At 33.6% G+C, this 20975-nt stretch overlaps 1 protein-coding gene across 1 annotated transcript in view; it reads right to left on the bottom strand.

Annotated features, from left to right (window-relative positions):
• The window catches only part of LOC140444960 (uncharacterized), a 351698-nt gene that overhangs the window by 133906 nt on the left and 196817 nt on the right, over nucleotides 1–20975 (bottom strand). The window contains exon 2 of the mRNA XM_072536692.1: nucleotides 7594–7643. Within this exon, the coding sequence (XP_072392793.1) occupies nucleotides 7594–7633 (40 nt within the window). The 5' untranslated portion in view covers nucleotides 7634–7643. The remainder of the gene's footprint in view (nucleotides 1–7593; nucleotides 7644–20975) is intronic.

Genomic DNA, 20975 nt, shown 5'->3' with positions numbered 1-20975 from the left:
CCAACTCATATGGAGCATACAAGGTAAGTTTTTTTTTTAAACATTATGTGGGGTAAAACGGGAAATAACCGGGTGGGGTAAAATGGGATATCCCGTTTTACCCCTTATGTGAAAATTCTATAGTTGCGTCAAAATAATAATTTTCTAAAAAATAAAAGACTTTTAAAAGCAAAAAATATTCAAGCTTGTTTAGGGTAATATAAAAATAAACTTAGAAGAACTGTTTTTGTTTCAGATGCCTAGAAATTACCAACGAAAGACTAAGCGTCAAAAATGGTCTGAAAAATCTATGGCCAGCGCTCTGGAAGTATTAGAAAAAGGAACTTCTGGATTTCTAAAAGCATCCAAACAGTATGGAGTTCCAAAATCAACATTGGAAAGAAGGTTCAAAGGAAGAAATAAATCCGCAACAGGTCATTCTAAATTACTTGGGAGCCGACTGCCTACATTTCCTCTAGAGTTGGAGCAGCAATTGGTAACATATGCAAAGAATATGGAAACTATGATGTTCGGTCATACAACTCGTTCTATCCGTAGCTTGGCATATCAGATGGCAGAGAAAAACAACATCAAACATCATTTCAACAAAAACACCAAGTTGGCTGGGTGCACATCAAAAACACCATCAGCTGCACGTGCTCGAGGTTTTAACAAGGAAGCAGTTTCATAATTTTTTAACATTTTGGAGCCTCTTCAAGAAAAAATGAACTTTTTATCCTCCCGTATTTTTAGATAGATGGCTGTCAAGGGTAGAAAACAGGTCGGCACCCTAACATCTGCAGAACGAGGGGAGCTTTCTACTGCTGTAATCTGCATGAGTGCCAGTGGAATATTTGTACCTCCTAGGATCATAATTCCCAGAGTTCGTATGAAGACGCAGTTCTGAGGGTGCACCGGCAGGAACCTTAGTCGTTACTGATAAATCTGGATGGATGCAGCTTAACTTGTTTGAACAATGGTTTGACCATTTTCTTCATCACACTCAATCATCAAAAGAAAACCCATTTCTCTTAATCTTGGATGGCCATAAAACCCATACACAAAATTATGCTATTATTGATAAAGCACGTGAAAATGCAGTGACAATAATTTGCCTGCCTCATTGGATGTTTCCTTAATGTATCCGTTAAGTACATTTTATACGCAAGAAATAGAAATGTGACTGAGACATTATCCAGGGCGATGTGTAACTATCTCAAAGGTGCCTCACCTATTTGGAAAAGCTTACCTACGAGCATCTACTCCATTAAATGCCATTAATGGTTTCCAAAAAACAGGAATTTTCCCACCGAATCGTACTGGTTTTACCGGAGAGATGTTCGCTGCAGCTTGACTTACTGATCATAAGCCAAATATTGAAGAAAAGATATCCAGCCCCGAAAAAAGTCAACCCAAAAATGACCAGCCTCTCGAAGAACAAATTACTCCAGAAAAACAAAATAATGATATTCTTCTTCTTCCTGAACCTCGTTTTCCAAATACTTTTCCTTACAAGATGGCTTGAAGGAAAGCATATCTGGATTCATTTCGCATAATATGTCCGAAGAACTGTAACTTTCGAGATTTAATGGTGGTCAGTATCTCCCGGTTCTTATTCATTCTTCTGAGGACCTCCTCATTTGTGACTCGGTCAGCCCACGGGATCTTAAGCTTTCTCCGATATAGCCACATCTCAAATGCTTCCAGTTGTCTGCACATATGTTCTTTCAAGGTCCACGATTCAACACCATAAAAAAGGACAGAGAAAACGTAGCATCGCAGCATTCTTACTTTTATATCAAGAGAGAGATTGTGACTCTTGAAGAAGGCCCCCATCAGATTTAAGGTGGATCTAGCTTTTCCGATGCTTGCTCTAATCTCCTGGTTGTTGGTCCATTCTTCATTTATTATGGTGCCGAGGTAGTTGAAGTGCTGCGTCACTCTTTCTACAGGGGATTGGTTGACGTAAAGTTGACCTTCTGTTATTCTTTTCTTGCTAATTATCATAAGCTTTGACTTCTTAATGTTTATATTGGGTCCATATTGTTGACTGTAATACGTGATTTGGTTCATAAGAACTTCTTGTGTGACTCTTAGAATCGCGATATCTCAGGAATTGTAATATTGTGGAAATGTTACAGAAAGTTATTGACAGAAAAAATTAAAAATATAAAAACTTAATAAATAAATAAAGTTATACAGGTTGATTCATTAAGAATGTCCAATCTCAAAGTTGTAGATTCTAGACCTCTATGATAATATAATGATTCTGCCTAATATACCCTATAAATATTGCTAGTTTTCCATATACCAAGTGTTTAAAGTATAAATATGGATTTTAATTTTCACAATAAATTTGTATATTTTCACAATTTTTATTTAAAAATTGTCAATTTTATTTATTTTTTTTTGTATGAGGATTGCTAATTTAGACTCTTATTTAACATCGCTAATAGAGGGCGCTAGTTATACTTGGTTATGTTTAGCAAATCAAATCATATGAAGAGGCGTTAAATTCTGCAAAAAAAAGTTACTCTTGTTTGATTTATGTAATGCGATCAATTCGATGCTTCTAAAAGATCCAGTATAGTTTACAATAAAAAATTGTATTCTCTAAATGTGTTGTTAATAACAAATTAAAATAATTAAAGTAAAAAACTTTAAAGTAAATGTTCAAAATTTCCACCATTTCCTTCAATACACTTTATGAGCCGGTTTGGCAAAGATCTCTAAATATCAGATGGCCCTTGTCTATCATTTTCTATCACATTCTCGGTTTTTTTTTTATTTTCTGTCGCAATTCTAAAAGAAAATTAATTATTATTAAGGCATTATTAAGTAATGCCTTAACTTGCGATAAGATTGAAAAATCCAAAAAACTGTAATCTGAACCTCTGGTGGCCAAGCAAACTCACTTCCACGGCCAATCCATCAACGCGAACACTGTTGATTAAAGTATTGACGCACTTCTAAAGAATAAGGCGAGAGGCGAATCAACAATTTCCGCATCGACCGATTGGTCGTGAAAATAAGTTTGCTCGGCCACCAAGAGGTCCCGATTTCAAACCTTCGGATTTTTCGATTTGGATTTAAAAAAACGAATTAATTCTTTTTTAGAATTGCGACAGAAAATAGAAGAAGCCGCGAATGTGATAAAAATAATAGACATAAATAATATCAAGGGTCATTTGATAATAAGAGATATTTGCGAAACCGGATCATAAAGTGTATTGAAGTAAATGGTGGACATTTTGAACATTTACTTTTTTTTCACTTTAATTATCTTTAATTAACTTATCGAATTAGATGAATCAAACAATAGTAACTTTTTTGTAGAATTTAATACTTCTTCATATTTTCTATTATTTTACCCACAGTTCACCAAAGATTTGCTTTGATTTACTAAACACAAATAAGTGTAACTAGCGCCTTTTATTAGCAATGCTAAAGTAAAGTCTAAATTAGCAATTCCCATGCCAAAAAACGTAAAACTACTAAATTAAAATTAGAAATTGTGAAAATGTACAAAATTATTGTGAAAGTTAAAATCCATCTAACTTTAAACACCCGGTATTTAGTAGCAATATTTGTATAAGGCATCTAAGGCAGAATCATATTTTAGTCTAGAATCTACAATGCAGAGATTGGATATTCTCAATAAACCACCCTGTATAATATATCATCATCATCTTTGGCTCGACAATCCTCTGTGGATCTTGGCCTGCTCTAACATTCGTCGCCATTCTGTTCGGTTTCTGGCAACATGTTGCCATCTTCTGATTTTTAATATCCGTAAGTCGGTTTTAACTCCATCTAACCACCTAATTCGCGGTCGGCCTTTGCTTCTTCTTCCTACAGGTGTTCCTGTGGTTAGCTTTTTAGCAATCGTATTTTCTTTAGCAATACATTCGTATTATGTGTCCAGCCCATCTAAGTCGCTGTGTTTTAATGAACGTTATGACATCTGGCTCATCAAAGAGCTGATACAATTCAAAATTATATCTTCTACGCCACTGCTCTTGGTCGTTTATAGCTCCAAATATTTTGCGGAGTATTTTACGCTCAAATATTCCCAAAAGTCTTTCATCTTTCTGCGTTAGAGTCCATGTTTCTGCTCCATATCTGAGGACCAGCCTCAGCAATGTTTTGTATATAATAATTTTAGTTCTTCTTTGAATGTTTCTTGAGGGGAAATGCTTTTGGAGTCCATAGTATGCCCTATTTGTAAGATTTATTCGTCTTTTGATTTCTTCGCTTGTTTTATTGGTAGCAGTCAATAGCGACCCAAGGTATGTGAAGTTGTCAACACGTCCAAAGGTATGACTTCCAAAGACTGTTTCTCGTTCATCATTTGCTATCGGATCCTTTGTAACCAACATGTACTTGGTTTTGTCTTTGTTGATGACTAGACCGACCTGTTTCGCCGCTGTTTCCAATTCTAGGAGATATTGCTCAACATCTCGCTTGCTACGTCCTATTATGTCAATGTCATCAGCATATGCTAAGACTTGTATTGATCTATTGTAAATAGTACCGCTATCCCTAATTCGTGTATCTCGGACTGCCTTTTCTAAGGCAATATTAAATAGGAGGCTAGCTAGAGCATCCCCTTGTCTGAGTCTATCCTTTATCTCAAAGGATCTAGAATTCTCTCCCTGTATTCTAACAGTGGCTTCTAAGTTAGACATTGTTATTCTCGTTAGTCGGATAAGTTTCTCTGGTATACCAAACTCATGCATTGATTGGTATAGCACTGTTCTTTTGACACTGTCATATGCGGCCTTGAAGTCGACGAATAGGTGATGGGTTTCAATATTGAATTCTAATGTTTTCTCGAGAATCTGTCTTATTGAATGAATCTGGTCAATTGTTGATTTTTCTGGAGTGAATCCAGCTTGATATTTACCAATTATGCCCACTGCGTAAACTTGCAGCCTTTCGTAGAGAATATTTGCTAGTATTTTGTAAGCAGTTGTTAACAGGGTTATACCTCTATAGTTGTCACACTAGAGCTGGTCATCTTTTTTATGCAACGGGCATATCACGCTTTGAGACCATTCACAAGGCATGGTCTCATTATGCCAAACAAGAAGTAAAAGCTTATGCAGTGTCTGTAGTAGGACATCGCCACCATTCTTGTAGAGCTCACTGCAAATTTGATCAATTCCTGGTGATTTATTATTTTTAAGCTTTTTAATGGCTTGGGCAACGTTTTCGATGGTAGGTGGTCTTTCGTTTGGGTTGAAAGGATTCCAATCATTTCGATTTGCTAGGGTGTCATCTGCTTCTTCGATATGATGGGATTGAGGCCGTATCATTTAGGATGTTTCCTTCTACATCCTTACAGCTCCTTATTCTTGGCTTAAATTCTTTGCGCATTTTGTTTAGATTTCTGTAGAACTTTCGAGTTTCATTTTGATTTCTTAGCCATTCTGTGCTTTCCAACTGCTTTTGCTCAAATTGTCTTTTTTTTTCTTCTATGTAATCGTTTTTCTTCTCTTCTTAGGGTCCGGTATTCTTCCTTTGCTCTTCTTGTGCATCCAGCTTGATTTGTCTTTAGGTATGCCCTGTTTTTGTTATCTGTTGCTTCTTGGCACTCCTTGTCAAACCATTCGTTTTCTTTAACTGGTTTGGTTTTCCCCAATATTTTTGTTGCTTTCTCAGTTATTATGTTTTTACATTTTGTCCACAGTTCCTCTACATTTTCCCCCACCTCTAGGCTCTCCATTTCCTCGTCCATTTGTCTCCTATACTCTCTCGCAACGGTTTCAATGCGAAGATTATCAACATTATATCCCTTAATTATATTATATTATTATATTACATCCCGTATAATATAGCTAGGTTTAAATATTTGTAATAAACTAAAATACTATAGTTATTAGTAGTACTATACCAAATTTCATTACCATATGAAAAAGTTATTCTGAAAAAATGTTAAACGAATTAATTAATAAAGTACCGACAGCAATTTAATGATCTACCTCATTTTAATAACAAGCGTGTTCAACAGTTTTTGTTTACTGTAAATTAACCTTGATATAACGCTACATAATTTCATCGATTACATGATTTTATAATAAATGCCGAGCAAAATATTTTATAGTATGTGATGAAACAGTTACTTTTTACAACTAGTTATTACGTAGGTTTTCTGATTGTTTTGTCAATTTGTTGATTGTTTACGAATCAGTTAGGGTGAAAGTCATTAAAAAAACTGATAGAAGGTGTTTTACAGTGCCAATTATTATAATACTTTTTAAAAGGCATCTTACATTTTTAGGAGTACACGTTCCATCGATAAAACAGAAAGAAAGCATTACAATTAGGACAGCTGGAACTTTTTTCAATTCTGTGTTGTAGCAAAAATTATTTTTACTGTAACTGCACAAAATTATTGAAAACGAGAACGAAATAAGAAGATAATGCAACAATATATACAGATAGATCCTTTTTATGTGGGGGATCATCCCATTCTGGGTTTGGTTTTACAGTTTCTGGTGTGACTTCGCTGTTTAAACTTCTTTTCTCCATTCTTCTCTCTCTTTGATTGTCCTTTCTATCCTGTCTGTCTCCATCTCAGTTTAGGACGGCCTCTGGTTGCTTACCTTTTAGTATCTATTCAGTTATAACTCTTAACGGCTTGCTCTACTCTCTTCTTATTATGTGTCCGTACCATTTAATTCTTTGTGCTTTTATTGCTCTAACTACGTTCTCTTGGCCCATTCATTCTTGTATTTCGTGATTCATCTATTGTCTTGCATCCACTTCGTTTGCCCTCTTTGGTCCCAGTATTTTTCTGATAATCTTTCTCTCAAAAACTTTCAATTACTCTTCTTCTCTTGCTGTTAATGTAAATGTTTCTGTAAATTGTCTTATAGTCGTTATGTAGATTTTCATTTTTGTGTTTTGGCTTAATTCTTTTTTCTAATTATTTTTTTATTTTCATAAAACGGTGTATTTCTCACTTGAATTCTTTTTTTTATATCTACACTTTAATTTTTTCTGTTGATTAGTACTCCCAAATATTTGAATGTTTTAACCTCTTCAAAAATATGTGCATCTATTGTCTGTTCTATCATTTGTGTCTTCTTTTTCTGGCTTACGTTCATGTATTTTGTTTTATTTTCATTTATTTCCAGTCCTCTCAGTTTGGCTTCGTTTTCAATTTCTTGGAAGGTTTTCTTTAATACATTTTTATCTGTTGCTACTATGGTTATATCGTCTGCATATCCTATTATTTGTACTGCATTCTTATTTATAGTTACTGCGTTTGGCAGCTTTTTTATATCGTGTCTAGTGGTAGAATAAATAGTACCGTTGAGAGCGCATCTTCATGTCTTACTCCGTTTTTTATTTTTATTATTTCTTTTCTTTCTCTTCCTGTGTCTATTATTGCTTGGGAATCTACTAATAGACATACATAGACTCAGAATCCATAAAGATTTTTGTGATTGAATATAAAATGTAAATTAACAACAAAAGATATTAAAATAATAAAATGATTTCCCTCGGTGTTTGAATTTATAACATATAAAAAGTATTAAAGATAAATATTTACGCGTATATGTAATTATAAAAGATTATTTTAGTTTAATAATTTTTAATTCTTACCTTGTAAAAAAGATCTTTTCATCCTGATGTAGCAAGGCATTACTATGGCACTAAAACAAAAAACCAACGTTATTATTAACATATTATAAATATATATACAGGAAGTTTATTCTTGCATTATTGCAGACTACAGATTTAATACAATTTGTTTCTTATTTATCAAATATATTAATCAAGTATTCGAGAACGATATAATCGAAGTAATTTAAATTGCTACATAATATTAAAAAAAACTTATTTAAATATAAATATTATTTTCCGAAATAAAGTAAACTCTAATTAAATTAAAAATTAATACCAAAGTGAAAAAACAGAGAAATATTTATACATAATTTTATATACAGCATTGGCCTTTCAAAAAAGTTTGGAAAATTGTGAAAAGTCTTGAAGAAATGCGTTAAACTAAAAATCGCACCAAAACTAACTAAAGATAACAGCTAATAACTGGAAAAATCCATTAAAATGAACCAAACTAGAAAGTACAGTAAAAAAAGAAGAAAATACCAGAAATTAGAAAACCCATGAGTAAAAATTCGAAAAAATTAAAATATCATGTTAGTGCGGGATTGTAAGATTGCACAAAAAAATAAATTTCATCGTTATAGCTATGTTCATGTTAAATGGTAATGCATATAATTGCCATGACTGCAGATATTTGAAAGATATCAATCCTTGATGGATAAGGGAATTCACATCACAAAGGCTCCTTAAAATTTAATATTTGGGCATGTATTACGAATACTACTATGATTGGCGCATTTTTATATTATTTTTATAGAGGGCAATTTAGATATTTTCAGTAGATTGGTACATTATCATACTTTAGGGTTGATGTTTAAAAGTACTTAAATGAACTTTAAAACATCCAAGGCAACTGGATAAGAAGAAGGAGTACAATTCAGTGATCAGCAAGATCTCCCAATTTATTACTATTAGACTATTTTTGTGCGGATACCTAAGTAACGTCTACAAAACAAAACATGATTATCTGCATGATTATAAAAAAAGAATAATGAAAACAATCCGTAAGATAAGAAAAGTGCAACTGCACAATATCATGTCTGAAAATAAGTAAAAACACGATTTCAAGGAAACAAGACAAAACTTATTTATTCGGAAACTACTTTTAAGTTTTCTGTTGTGACTGGGCATTGAATTCTCCAATTTAATATTCCAATACCACTGTTATTCAGTACAAGTAGGGGAGATCGGGGTTGGTTGGGCACAGGGGTTGGTTCGTACATTTCTAATATTTCGGCATCCGTTCGGGTAAAACCGGCGTTGCTCTTATTTTTCGGGAGGTGTTGGAATACGCGCCAGTGGACGACAGTTATCGTTGGTGTGTGGGCGTCGTTTTGTAAGTTTTACTTGGCGCACGTGGTTTTGTCAGCCGTAAGCAAATATTTATGTAGTTGAAACATTTGTGTTATCAGTTTTATTGCTTTGTCGATAACAACAGCTTATATACAGTAAGAAACTTTGCACTTTTTTCAATACTTACCAAATATAAAACCTTGTAGCTTTAACATGTAGTTTTGGCATTTTTAACCTAAAAAAGTTCATTGGGGATGGTTGGTTCAGATTGCGAGGGGCTGGTTGGTACGGTGTACCAATCAACCCCGGCGATCTACCTTTAGCTTTCTTTTGTTACACTTCTAGCTGGCTTTTTTTCTTCTTCTTTTGGTGTCTATTCGTTTCGAATACTGGCAATCATTCTGACTATAGTTATTTTATTAACTGATGCTTTAAATAAATTAGTTGTTGTTGTGGAGAACCATTTCCCCAGGAAATGCTGGAAATAAGAAGTGCTGGAAGTGCTAATCCGTCAGGCTGAATGAAGATGATGAAAGAAGTTCATTTTATACAATATATCCAGCATTTTATTAAATACTGCAAGGCATCTAAAGAAAACTCTCTCCTACTTTTGATAGACAACCACGATTCGCATTTGTCTCCTGAGGCACTAAACATCTGCAAAGATCAAGGCATAACAGTGTTATCCTTTCCACCTCACTGCAGCCATAAGCTCCAACCACTGGATCGCAGTGTGTATGGACCATTAAAAAAGTATGTCAATAGTGCGTGTAACTATTAGATGACTAATTATCCTGGTGCAACGATGATCATTTATGACATACCCAGTATAGTTCGTACTGCACTACCATTAGCGACAACTCCAAACAATATTACAGCTAGATTTCAGGTTTTCGGAATTTATCCATTTAATAGAGATATTTTTCCGGACAGTGAATTTATGGCTGCTTACGTCACAGATAAACCAGATCGTGAACAAGATTTACAATCTATCGAGCAAAACTCGAGGCAAAACCCGAATCCCGTATTGGAGGTTGAAACAAATCAACCGGAACTTGATCAAATTACACCCATCGAAGTGACTTTAATCCGTCTCAACAACCCATTGCCAGACCAACACACTAATTCAAACGAAGACACGCAGCAAGCTGAACCAAGCAGAATTAAAAAAGTCAGACGCCTACAAAAAAAGGTCCAAATATTTTCTTACCCAAAAATTCTCAGTGCCCCAAGCTCCCTAATAAAGAAGCAACATGTAATTTTACAGATCTCGAAAATTTGAAACCGTTTCCAAAAGCAGCAGAAAAAAAAAGGCAACATGGTCGCAAAAAAAGAAAATCTGAAATTTTGACAGATACTTATATTAAAGATGCCTAACGAGAAATGGATTCAGTGCAATCAATGCAAATTGTGGGCACATGAAAAATGCGCAGATGCGGGCTTATTCTACGTGTGTCAAAATATTAATCTCCTAGTTTCTGTCTTGACCAACTAACCCCGAATACGGGGTTGCTTGGTACACTTGCATCCTTAAGGAAAAAATTAAATTCTGGAATTGGGATTACATTACGTAATTTGAAATTTATGTAAATAAGACAATACTAATGAGGAAATTAAACATATTTTGTTACCATCTATCAATAAAAAATATGGGCGCCTTAATTTGAAAAGTGTACCAACCAGCCCCGGTCTCCCCTAAGTATAGACAATGTAATTTAATTTTTTATTTAACAAAATAAAAAAAATCATCACTTGTTCGAATAAATTCATTTGAACATACAAAACTATTTTTTATAAAAATATTTTTAGTTTAGTATTTAACTCCACTTTTTACAATAAGTCGCTAACTGTGTAAATATATAAATAGCCAGAGTGTCAGAAGTGCTTAGTGTTTGGTCATAAGACATTAAGTGTTCAAAACAGACTCCCCGAAACAGCAGGCAATCGCTTACAATGAGAGCTAATCTAGTCAGGCACGAAGCAACATCTCTGTTTGCAGAAGCCCTCAAAAAATCCGTCAAGGAGTTACTCCATACATATTTATACAGTGTTCTCTGAATCTGTCGAAGATTTGTCCAGGTTTTGGTATAAGAACAATCAATTATAAGTTAGTAGTGCATTTTTTGTGTAAACCAAAAGTTTTAGAAGCTTTCGCATAGTTCTCTTGTTAACCTTAGTTGCCACATCACCACATCTCTACATTTAGGATCTTATACACATTCGAAAGACTTGTTTTTGTTTTTATTTCATTTGTACTGATTTTATTTATATATTTCTCTCTCTCTCTTTAATAAATATTTGTAACTTTGGATAGCTTTTTGAATCGTTTGTTATTTAAGACATTTCTAAGATATTGCAGGTAAAAGCTCTCATATTTGTATCCAGCAATCTATGTTATAGACTTTCTTTGATTTAAGATATTGTTTATGTTTGTCTTATGGTGTGATCCTAATTTTATCTGCTTCACTAAAAAATAAATCATATTTTTTATTCATATTTAAAATATTAGAAAGGAATGAGAGGTGTTGAGCCATCGTTTGAAGTATCAAGTTCGCAGCATTGTACGTATGGCGCGATTTGTCTCACGTTTTTACGTGATGCAAAGTAAAGGGCCGTCGTTTCAGGTGTCGTTAGTCGGTATGGGGACTACTGGAAGCGAGACGAGTCCACTAGATGCACTGGTCAACGAGCTACGCTCTTAGTATCTAGACGAGCTCATGTGACACCACTCTACTTTCATTTCACATATTCTTGGTAAAAATAACTGCAAGCTCAATACGACCAGCCCCCAGCTGGACATGCTTGTAGGATGAACCTTACTTTAAAGACAAGAAATAAATGAGGAGGCGTTGTGACAATAACCGTTAGCCCACCGTGTGGTGATACCGGGTGGGTGTAGCTTATCGTTAGGTTAGAAGCAACATATTCGTTATTGAACATTAGAATTACCTCCCAGAATATAAAGATATATAAATATATAAATATATATATATACTTTTCTACATAATTTCCGTAAATATTGAGGCACTTGTCATAACGTGGCACCAGTTTTTGAATACCCTCCTGATAAAATTCTGCCGCCTGACTTGTTAACCAATGCATCACAAATGTTTTGACTTCGTTATCGTATTGAAGACGCTGACCGCCCAGGTATTTCTTCAAGGGCTGGAACAAATGGTAGTCGCTGGGCGCCAGATCAGGGCTGTATGGAGGATGATCTAGAGTTTCCCATTTAAATGATTTGATGAGATCTTTGGTCTGATTAGCCACATGTGGACGGGCATTGTCATGCAGCAAAACGATACCCTTACTCAACTTGCCACGTCTTTTGTTCTGGATTGCACGACGCAGATTTTTCAATGTCTCACAATAAGACGCTGCATTGATTGTCTCATTACGAGGCAGAAACTCCACTAGCAATACTCCTTTTCTGTCCCAAAAAACTGGGCACATGATTTTCCGGGCAGAACTTGTTTGCTTAAACTTCACTCTTTTGGGTGATGATGAATGTCGCCATTCCACGGATTGTTGTTTCGATTCTGGTGTGACATGGGCCACCCACGTTTCGTCACCAGTACCAATTTGGTCTAAAAAATCTTCACCTTCACTGTGGTACTGCTCAAGGAAAGTCAATGCACTGCCTAAACGTTGGGTTTTGTGCAAATCCGTCAACATTTTTGGAACCCAACGTGAACACAATTTCCGGTAATTCAAGTTTTCGGTAACAATGCGATACAAAACACTACGAGAATACTGAGGAAAGCAGTCGGACAATGATGAAATTGTAAAGCGTCTGTTTTCTCTCACGTTTTCGTCCACTTTCTGCACCAAATTTTCATTAACGACTGAAGGACGCCCACTCCGTTCTTCATCATGCACATTTGTGCGGCCATCTTTAAATGCTCTCACCCATTTCCTTACCATTCCATCACTCATAATGTTTTGTCCGTAAACTTCAACGATCTCACGATGAATATCGATCGGTTCTACGCCTTTAGCACTAAGAAATCGTATAACAGCCCGTACTTCACAATCAGCGTGACTCACGATTGTTGGAGGCATCTTAAACACTGGAGTAAACAAGTATACACTGAAGAATCAGACTGTAATGGCGTCAGTGCGTAGACAAGAGATGTAGGTAACCAGCGCTCATGCGCGGAACGCCGACCGTAGCGCTGCGGCGGCGGAATCGCAAAACGGTACTTACTTAAAAAACATGCCTCGTATATATGTAATCAGGTCACAGAAAAACTTGACTCGAACAACAGAGTATGAATCTAATTAGCAAAAATGTAGGAAAATAAAAAGAAAAATGTTTAGATCCAAATCGATGATTTAAGTTACGTATATGACTAATTTTACAGTAAATATTTATATATATATATATATATATATATATATATATATATATATATATATATATATATATATATATATTGTTATGATATGTAAAATCGAGAAAAATATTGGTTTGTTTAAAAATATTTCAAAATTAAAAAAACATTAAAATAATTCAGATAATATCCAACAAACATTTCGGAGAAGGAAAGTTATTAAATCCTTGGATTTCCTGTACTAAACAAAGTGTAAGCTTTGCATTTATTTCTTTGTTATACTTGAGTGACCCGCATAATTTTAAGTGAAAACAAAAAGACAATTGAACGGGGTTTTCCAAAATACATTAATGCAGTGATTAGAGACAAATAGAAGAGATTTTAGAAAGTGGTTTTTGTTAGTTTTAAGAATTATAGAAAATATTATTTGTAAATAAGTTTTAGGAAATTTTATAATTATAGGTAAAAATTTGTTTGTTATCGAAATGAAAAAATGGGGGAATTGTGACGAGTTTTGATTGGCGGAGATTGAAAAAGGTTGGATAAGTATGTAGGAAAAAGTTTAGCGAAATTGAGGAGAGAGAAAAGATAGAATCAGTTGGTTTTCCAAATCTGTAAGAGGAACAGTGATTGTTCTCTGGCGGTTCCTGAAATGTAGCAAGCAGTAGTGTTGAATGTTAGTGAGTTTTTGTGGAGTTAGTGTATCTGACAGGAGCTGAAGCAGCAAAATATTGTAAGTCATATTTCTCTACTTATATTCCAAGAGTCACTGTTCAGGCCAACGAGAGATTCAGTTTATCGTAAAGAGAAGATATTCCAAGAGTCATTTTTCACTCGGGCCAACGAGAGATTCAGTTTATCGAGAGGAGAAAGGCTATCATAATTTGAATGATTTGTGCTTTTGAAGGAGATCATTAAGGACGATATACTTGCAACAATCTGTGTAAGATTGCTGATTACATAGGGAGCGGTTGAGAGGAGATAATATAGTCTACAAGGAACAAGGATTTGGACCACTCATCATCAGAGAGAGATATTTTGTTTCTGCAGTTTTTTCTTTGATTGATAACAAAATTTTTACACGTAATTGAGAAAGGATATAAATATTTTGATTAGGAGAGTTAGAATAGTTTGGGATTTTGAGATTTCAATTAATATTGTTTGTACCATTAATTTTGATTGTTCACGTACGGAGAACAAAATTTTGAGAATCCTTATATGAGATTTGTTTATTGAAAACCTTTGAGTGGAAATTATTTCATTATTTTTATTTCAATATATAGTGTTAGATCATATGTGTTTTTTATTATTCCGGTATTCTCTGGACCTTACCTTTCACATGTAATAGCCTAGATATTGAAGCACGAATTTAACCCTGAGATAAAAGAATTAAAAATTGTGATAGAGTCATAATCATATCATTTAAATAATTTTAATTAATCAAAAAAATTAATTAGCTAATTATTGCTTGGCGCACCAAGACTATAAATATCACAATAACTGGCTTCCAAAACGTGGGGCTTGAAAATATCGCAGCTTTACATTTGAAGGAAGGGAAAGAGATCTGGAATAAGTACAGGTAATCCAGAGATAAAGACATATAACATTGAGGGAATTTGAATTTGAAAGTATTTTGACAATTTTTCCAGGGAATATAAATTTGATTTATTGATTGATCGTAGTTAGTGGATATTTACTGCTATTGAATTATTTGATTTTATTTTCTTTACCAATCATACATTTGATATTTATTTTGAATTATTTGAATTTTACTAATTGCATATTTGATATTTGTCGTGAAAATTTAATACATTTGGGGAGAAATATTGTCGTGTTCTGAAACATATAGAGTGTTGTAAAATTTCACATTTGGCGGGGACAAAAACAGTAACGAAAAGAAACAACATGTCGACCACAAGGAGTCAAAGTAAAACGCAAGAAAGGAAAGAGGATAAGATAGAAGAGGAAACAATTATTGATGAAGGATCGGATAATGAAGGAAATACCACAATAATGGAGGAAAGAAAAGAAACAGGAATGCTGGAAAAATTATTAGCAATGATGCAAATACAGACACAAACAATGAATGAAACATCAAAGAAAATGGATAAAATGGATAGAAATCAACAAGAAACATCACAAAAAATGGATGAAACAAAACAAACAATGGAAAAAAATCAACTGGAAACAAAACAAACAATGAGCAATATAGAGCAGCGTCTGGAAAACTATGAACAGGAAATTAAAGGATGTGTTGAGGGGATAAAGAAAGAACTGATACAACAAATAGAAGAGATTAATGAAATTAAAAATAATATGAAAGAACAAGAAATGAGAATTAAAGATAATTTGGAGGGATTAGAAATAAAATTTGAAAATGCGCTACAAGAAGACAGGAAGGAAGTAGAAAGAAGATTAAAGCAAAATGAAAAACAAATGGCAGAAATTGAACTAAAAGGGGTAGAGAGAAAAGAAGTTATCATCCATGGAACAAGCGAGGCGAAAATACAATTTGGCGGGGATATTCGGAAAACACACCCAGTACCGTTTGTCAAAAATTTGAAAACCAAATTACAACATATTAGATATTTTGACGATTGCAAAGAAACAATTAGAAACCATTTGAAAGAAGGAGCAGCGTTATGGTATGAAAGCAAGAAAGATGAGTTTGAAAATTGGACAGATTTTGAAAATAAATTTCTCAACTATTTCTGGGGGAAAAATAAACAGAGAGAAATCAACCAAGAGCTACAGAATGGAAAATATCACGAAAAAATGGGAATATCTGAAGAAAGATATGCTTTGCAGATATATAACAATTCAAAATATCTAGAATACAAATATTCTACCGAACAGCTGGTAGAGATGATCAGCAGACATTTTGAGGAAACGTTGGAAGATCACGTGATTTTGAGAAACTATCAAGATATTGATAGTTTGTGCCAATTCCTTCAATTAAAAGAAGCGAAAAGAAAAGAAATGAGAAATAGAAGACAACATGACCAATATAATGGAGCGGAAAGAAGGTATTCATCAAATTATGACCAGAGAAACCGACATCCCAGATCAACAAACGAATATAGGCCGAGAAATTACAATAATTACAATAGACAACAAAATTACGATAACAGGAATGACACACAACAGAGAACATATGAAAATCACAACAGGAATAGAGATGCACAAAATCCTCCGAATAGGAATACTAACGAATAAAGGGACGATAGAAATAACCAGAGCTTCCAACAACAAAATAGAAGGGAGATGAATCATGTAGCAATAGGAAACGACAGACAAATTTCTAATTCTAATCTAATATTTTTAGATGCATTTATAAAACATAAAGCGATTAAAATTGTGATTGATTCTGGATCGGAGATATCGTTAATCAATAAAAAACTAGTAAAAGAATTAAATTTGGACAGATTTGTGTATAAGATTCCTAGGGTTGATTTAGTGGGTGCAAACAATAAAAATTTGACGACAGTAAACGAAGGCGTGGGAGTACAGATAAGAGTGGGAAACAAATTCCATATTATGAAATGTGTGGTGATTGAAGATTTAAATCATGATATGATAGCGGGAATTGATGAATTGGGGAAAAAAGATATCACCATAAATTTTTCGGAAAATAAACTGGAAATCAGAGCAGAACCAGACAACACAGGAGAAGAAAAGCAAACAGATAGGAAAACAAATTCTGGAAGGATCAATGCACAGGAAAAACGCAAAGAAATCGATATGACTGTAGAGGATAAACCGAAAGTACAAGAACAAGATCTAACAGAAAAGAAAAAGAGAAGGAAGAAAAAGAAGAAGAGTTCGAAAAGAAAGCAGGAAAATAAGATGGAGACCAGAGAAAAACAGGAAATAGAAGGTACAGAAGAATTGTTGGCAACCGACGATAAAACAGAATGGAAGCAGGAAGAAAAAGAAGGTATCATCAGAGAAGTGAAAGGAATAGAAACATGGTGCTCGGAATACCAAAGGGAATTAGAGGATAAAAAGAAAACAGAAGAAAAAATGGCACTGATGGACGAGAATCCAGAATTTTGTGAAGAAGTATTATGGACAGTGAACACATGTGAACAAAAGGTGGATGAAAGAAAAATAAATTGTGGAAAAAACATGGAGAAGGAAATAGAGAAGATTTTAGGAAACCATGGAGATTTTGTTAATAAAGTAAATCAAGTGGTTAAAAATTATGAACTTTCTTTTAAGGGAAAATACTTGGAAAAATTTAAAACGAAAATATATCCAATCCCGTATAAAGACAGGCAATATACGGGGTATTTTAACATTCACGACATTTGTCAGTATCATAAGTAGATTTTAATAACATAGTGAAATAATTTGATCCTAGAAAACTTTTGTCATTTTTAAAATTTAACAAAGAGTTTTCGGCAGATCAAATGGCGGGGATTTGTTATGATATGTAAAATCGAGAAAAATATTGGTTTGTTTAAAAATATTTCAAAATTAAAAAAACATTAAAATAATTCAGATAATATCCAACAAACATTTCGGAGAAGGAAAGTTATTAAATCCTTGGATTTCCTGTACTAAACAAAGTGTAAGCTTTGCATTTATTTCTTTGTTATACTTGAGTGACCCGCATAATTTTAAGTGAAAACAAAAAGACAATTGAACGGGGTTTTCCAAAATACATTAATGCAGTGATTAGAGACAAATAGAAGAGATTTTAGAAAGTGGTTTTTGTTAGTTTTAAGAATTATAGAAAATATTATTTGTAAATAAGTTTTAGGAAATTTTATAATTATAGGTAAAAATTTGTTTGTTATCGAAATGAAAAAATGGGGGAATTGTGACGAGTTTTGATTGGCGGAGATTGAAAAAGGTTGGATAAGTATGTAGGAAAAAGTTTAGCGAGATTGAGGAGAGAGAAAAGATAGAATCAGTTGGTTTTCCAAATCTGTAAGAGGAACAGTGATTGTTCTCTGGCGGTTCCTGAAATGTAGCAAGCAGTAGTGTTGAATGTTAGTGAGTTTTTGTGGAGTTAGTGTATCTGACAGGAGCTGAAGCAGCAAAATATTGTAAGTCATATTTCTCTACTTATATTCCAAGAGTCACTGTTCAGGCCAACGAGAGATTCAGTTTATCGTAAAGAGAAGATATTCCAAGAGTCATTTTTCACTCGGGCCAACGAGAGATTCAGTTTATCGAGAGGAGAAAGGCTATCATAATTTGAATGATTTGTGCTTTTGAAGGAGATCATTAAGGACGATATACTTGCAACAATCTGTGTAAGATTGATGATTACATAGGGAGCGGTTGAGAGGAGATAATATAGTCTACAAGGAACAAGGATTTGGACCACTCATCATCAGAGAGAGATATTTTGTTTCTGCAGTTTTTTCTTTGATTGATAACAAAATTTTTACACGTAATTGAGAAAGGATATAAATATTTTGATTAGGAGAGTTAGAATAGTTTGGGATTTTGAGATTTCAATTAATATTGTTTGTACCATTAATTTTGATTGTTCACGTACGGAGAACAAAATTTTGAGAATCCTTATATGAGATTTGTTTATTGAAAACCTTTGAGTGGGAATTATTTCATTATTTTTATTTCAATATATAGTGTTAGATCATATGTGTTTTTTATTATTCCGGTATTCTCTGGACCTTACCTTTCACATGTAATAGCCTAGATATTGAAGCACGAATTTAACCCTGAGATAAAAGAATTAAAAATTGTGATAGAGTCATAATCATATCATTTAAATAATTTTAATTAATCAAAAAAATTAATTAGCTAATTATTGCTTGGCGCACCAAGACTATAAATATCACAATAATATATATATATATATTTAGGGATTCTACAGTATTCACTGCCTTCCCTCGCTCAACCGTTTCCATATTCCAGTAAATATTTACTTTTTTTATATCAAAAACATATTAACCAAAATTTTTTATTCAAAAAATGAATTTTGGGGGCACAATCTTAGGACCAATTTTTTTTATTCTTTAGTACTCAAAACTAAAGAAAAAGATAGTGACGCCACCCATAAAGAAGGTAGTCATGCCTCTTTTGCAAAATTTCAAAAATTAAATGAGCAAAATAGTAGTGATTTTGAGTGTAAAAATATCGCGATTTAAACTCACTGTAGAATCTGTTCAAAAGCACCTATAAACGTTTTTAGGAAACAAAAATCAAGGCCCTAATAATGCTTTTATTTTTCTCTTCATCTACAATCTACAGGGTCTATAGTTTAAAGTGTGGAACGCCTTTATTTTTCTGTACACCGAGCCGGGGCTTGAACTCACATCCACTGAACCATTCGACAGTGAAGCGAATGAGAATCGGCCGCCTGACCCGCTTGGCTATCTGACCGAAGAAAAAAAAAGCATTATTTTAAAAGTATAAAAACCTTTATTGTAGTTCTTTAAAAAGGTTTGTAGATGCTTTGAACAGATTTTAAGTCGCGATAGTTTTACCTTTTAAAATCACTATTATTTTGCTAATTCAATTTTGGAATCTCACAAAATAGGCACGATTTCCCTCGTTCCAGGTGACAGCACTATTTTTTCTTTAGTTTTGAGCACTAAAGAATAAAAAAAATTGGTCCCGAGAGTGTGCTCTGAAATTTTAAAATCAATGTTTTTGGCATCAGAAAAATGGACATTTTTTGTGAAATTCTTCATAGAAAATAATAAATCTATTTAGGTATTTATTTCATGTATTAAAAAACAGCAAAGAGATAGAGAGTTAAAATATATGTAGAATTTTGCCTAAAAAACTTCAATTACACCATTGACTTTCATTATCATTATTAAATAATTCACATATTGTTCATTCATTGCAGAATTTCGTAAATGTGGTTCTTCACATGTAGCAATATACCTCCCAATGTCGGTGGTAGGTAAGTGTCAAGGCTTAACTTTTTCTAAATATTTCAGGCAGCGCTCGGCTATTCTTCCACTTTCTCCGACCAGCAGTTTATTCAACCGGTAATTACATCATATGCACACTAAAAATTCCTCTTAATAAGAAATAAACAACGCTAAATTGTAACTAACATATCCTCTAATTAGGTACTGTTTACTATGTATGAGAAGCAGGAGGCACGTTTTTGTTTTGTAATTTATTCCACTCTCTTTTGGTATGTTATTTGTTGTAAATAAAAACAGATTTTATATTATTACTTACATTAATCAATTAAATAAAAAAAGTAATTTTTCCATGTCATATCTTCATTGTACTTAAGAAGACATGCTTTTGGCGTTGTTGATGTATTACTTACAGTAAAACGGTATTAAATTGCAACTCTGCAAATTCTTAAGACCTCTAAGCCAAGCTTTCGTTGTATTCATGTATTTCGGTTTTTAATCTTATCTTGCATAATCTTCTTGCAGTGACCTATCTTCATTGGACGTTCACAATCACTCTAGCTCAAAAAACCTTATTTACGGCTTATCTAAATAATTCCAACGAAGTTTTTCCACTCTACTGTTTTAAGTTCTTAAGCCATGAAATACACAGTCTACCTGGTTCCCTTTTTCCTGTTCTTTTTTAGTATTTTTCATTTCGCATTTATAACCAAATTATGACAATTTTCGTTGTTTTACCGATAAAAACAGTTGTTGTACACCTAGAATTTGGAAGCCAGCTTCATTAATTATATTTGATGTGTCCACGATATTCGTTACATTCTGTAGTAGCAACACATTTGGAAAGCTGTTATTTTTTATCTTACTGGAGTCCTCT

Source organism: Diabrotica undecimpunctata, chromosome 7, assembly GCF_040954645.1.
Source record: "Diabrotica undecimpunctata isolate CICGRU chromosome 7, icDiaUnde3, whole genome shotgun sequence".
Classification (NCBI taxonomy): Eukaryota; Metazoa; Arthropoda; class Insecta; order Coleoptera; family Chrysomelidae; genus Diabrotica; species Diabrotica undecimpunctata.
The sequence above is the reverse complement of the archived record's forward strand: the minus strand, read 5'-3'. Positions and strand labels throughout refer to the sequence as shown.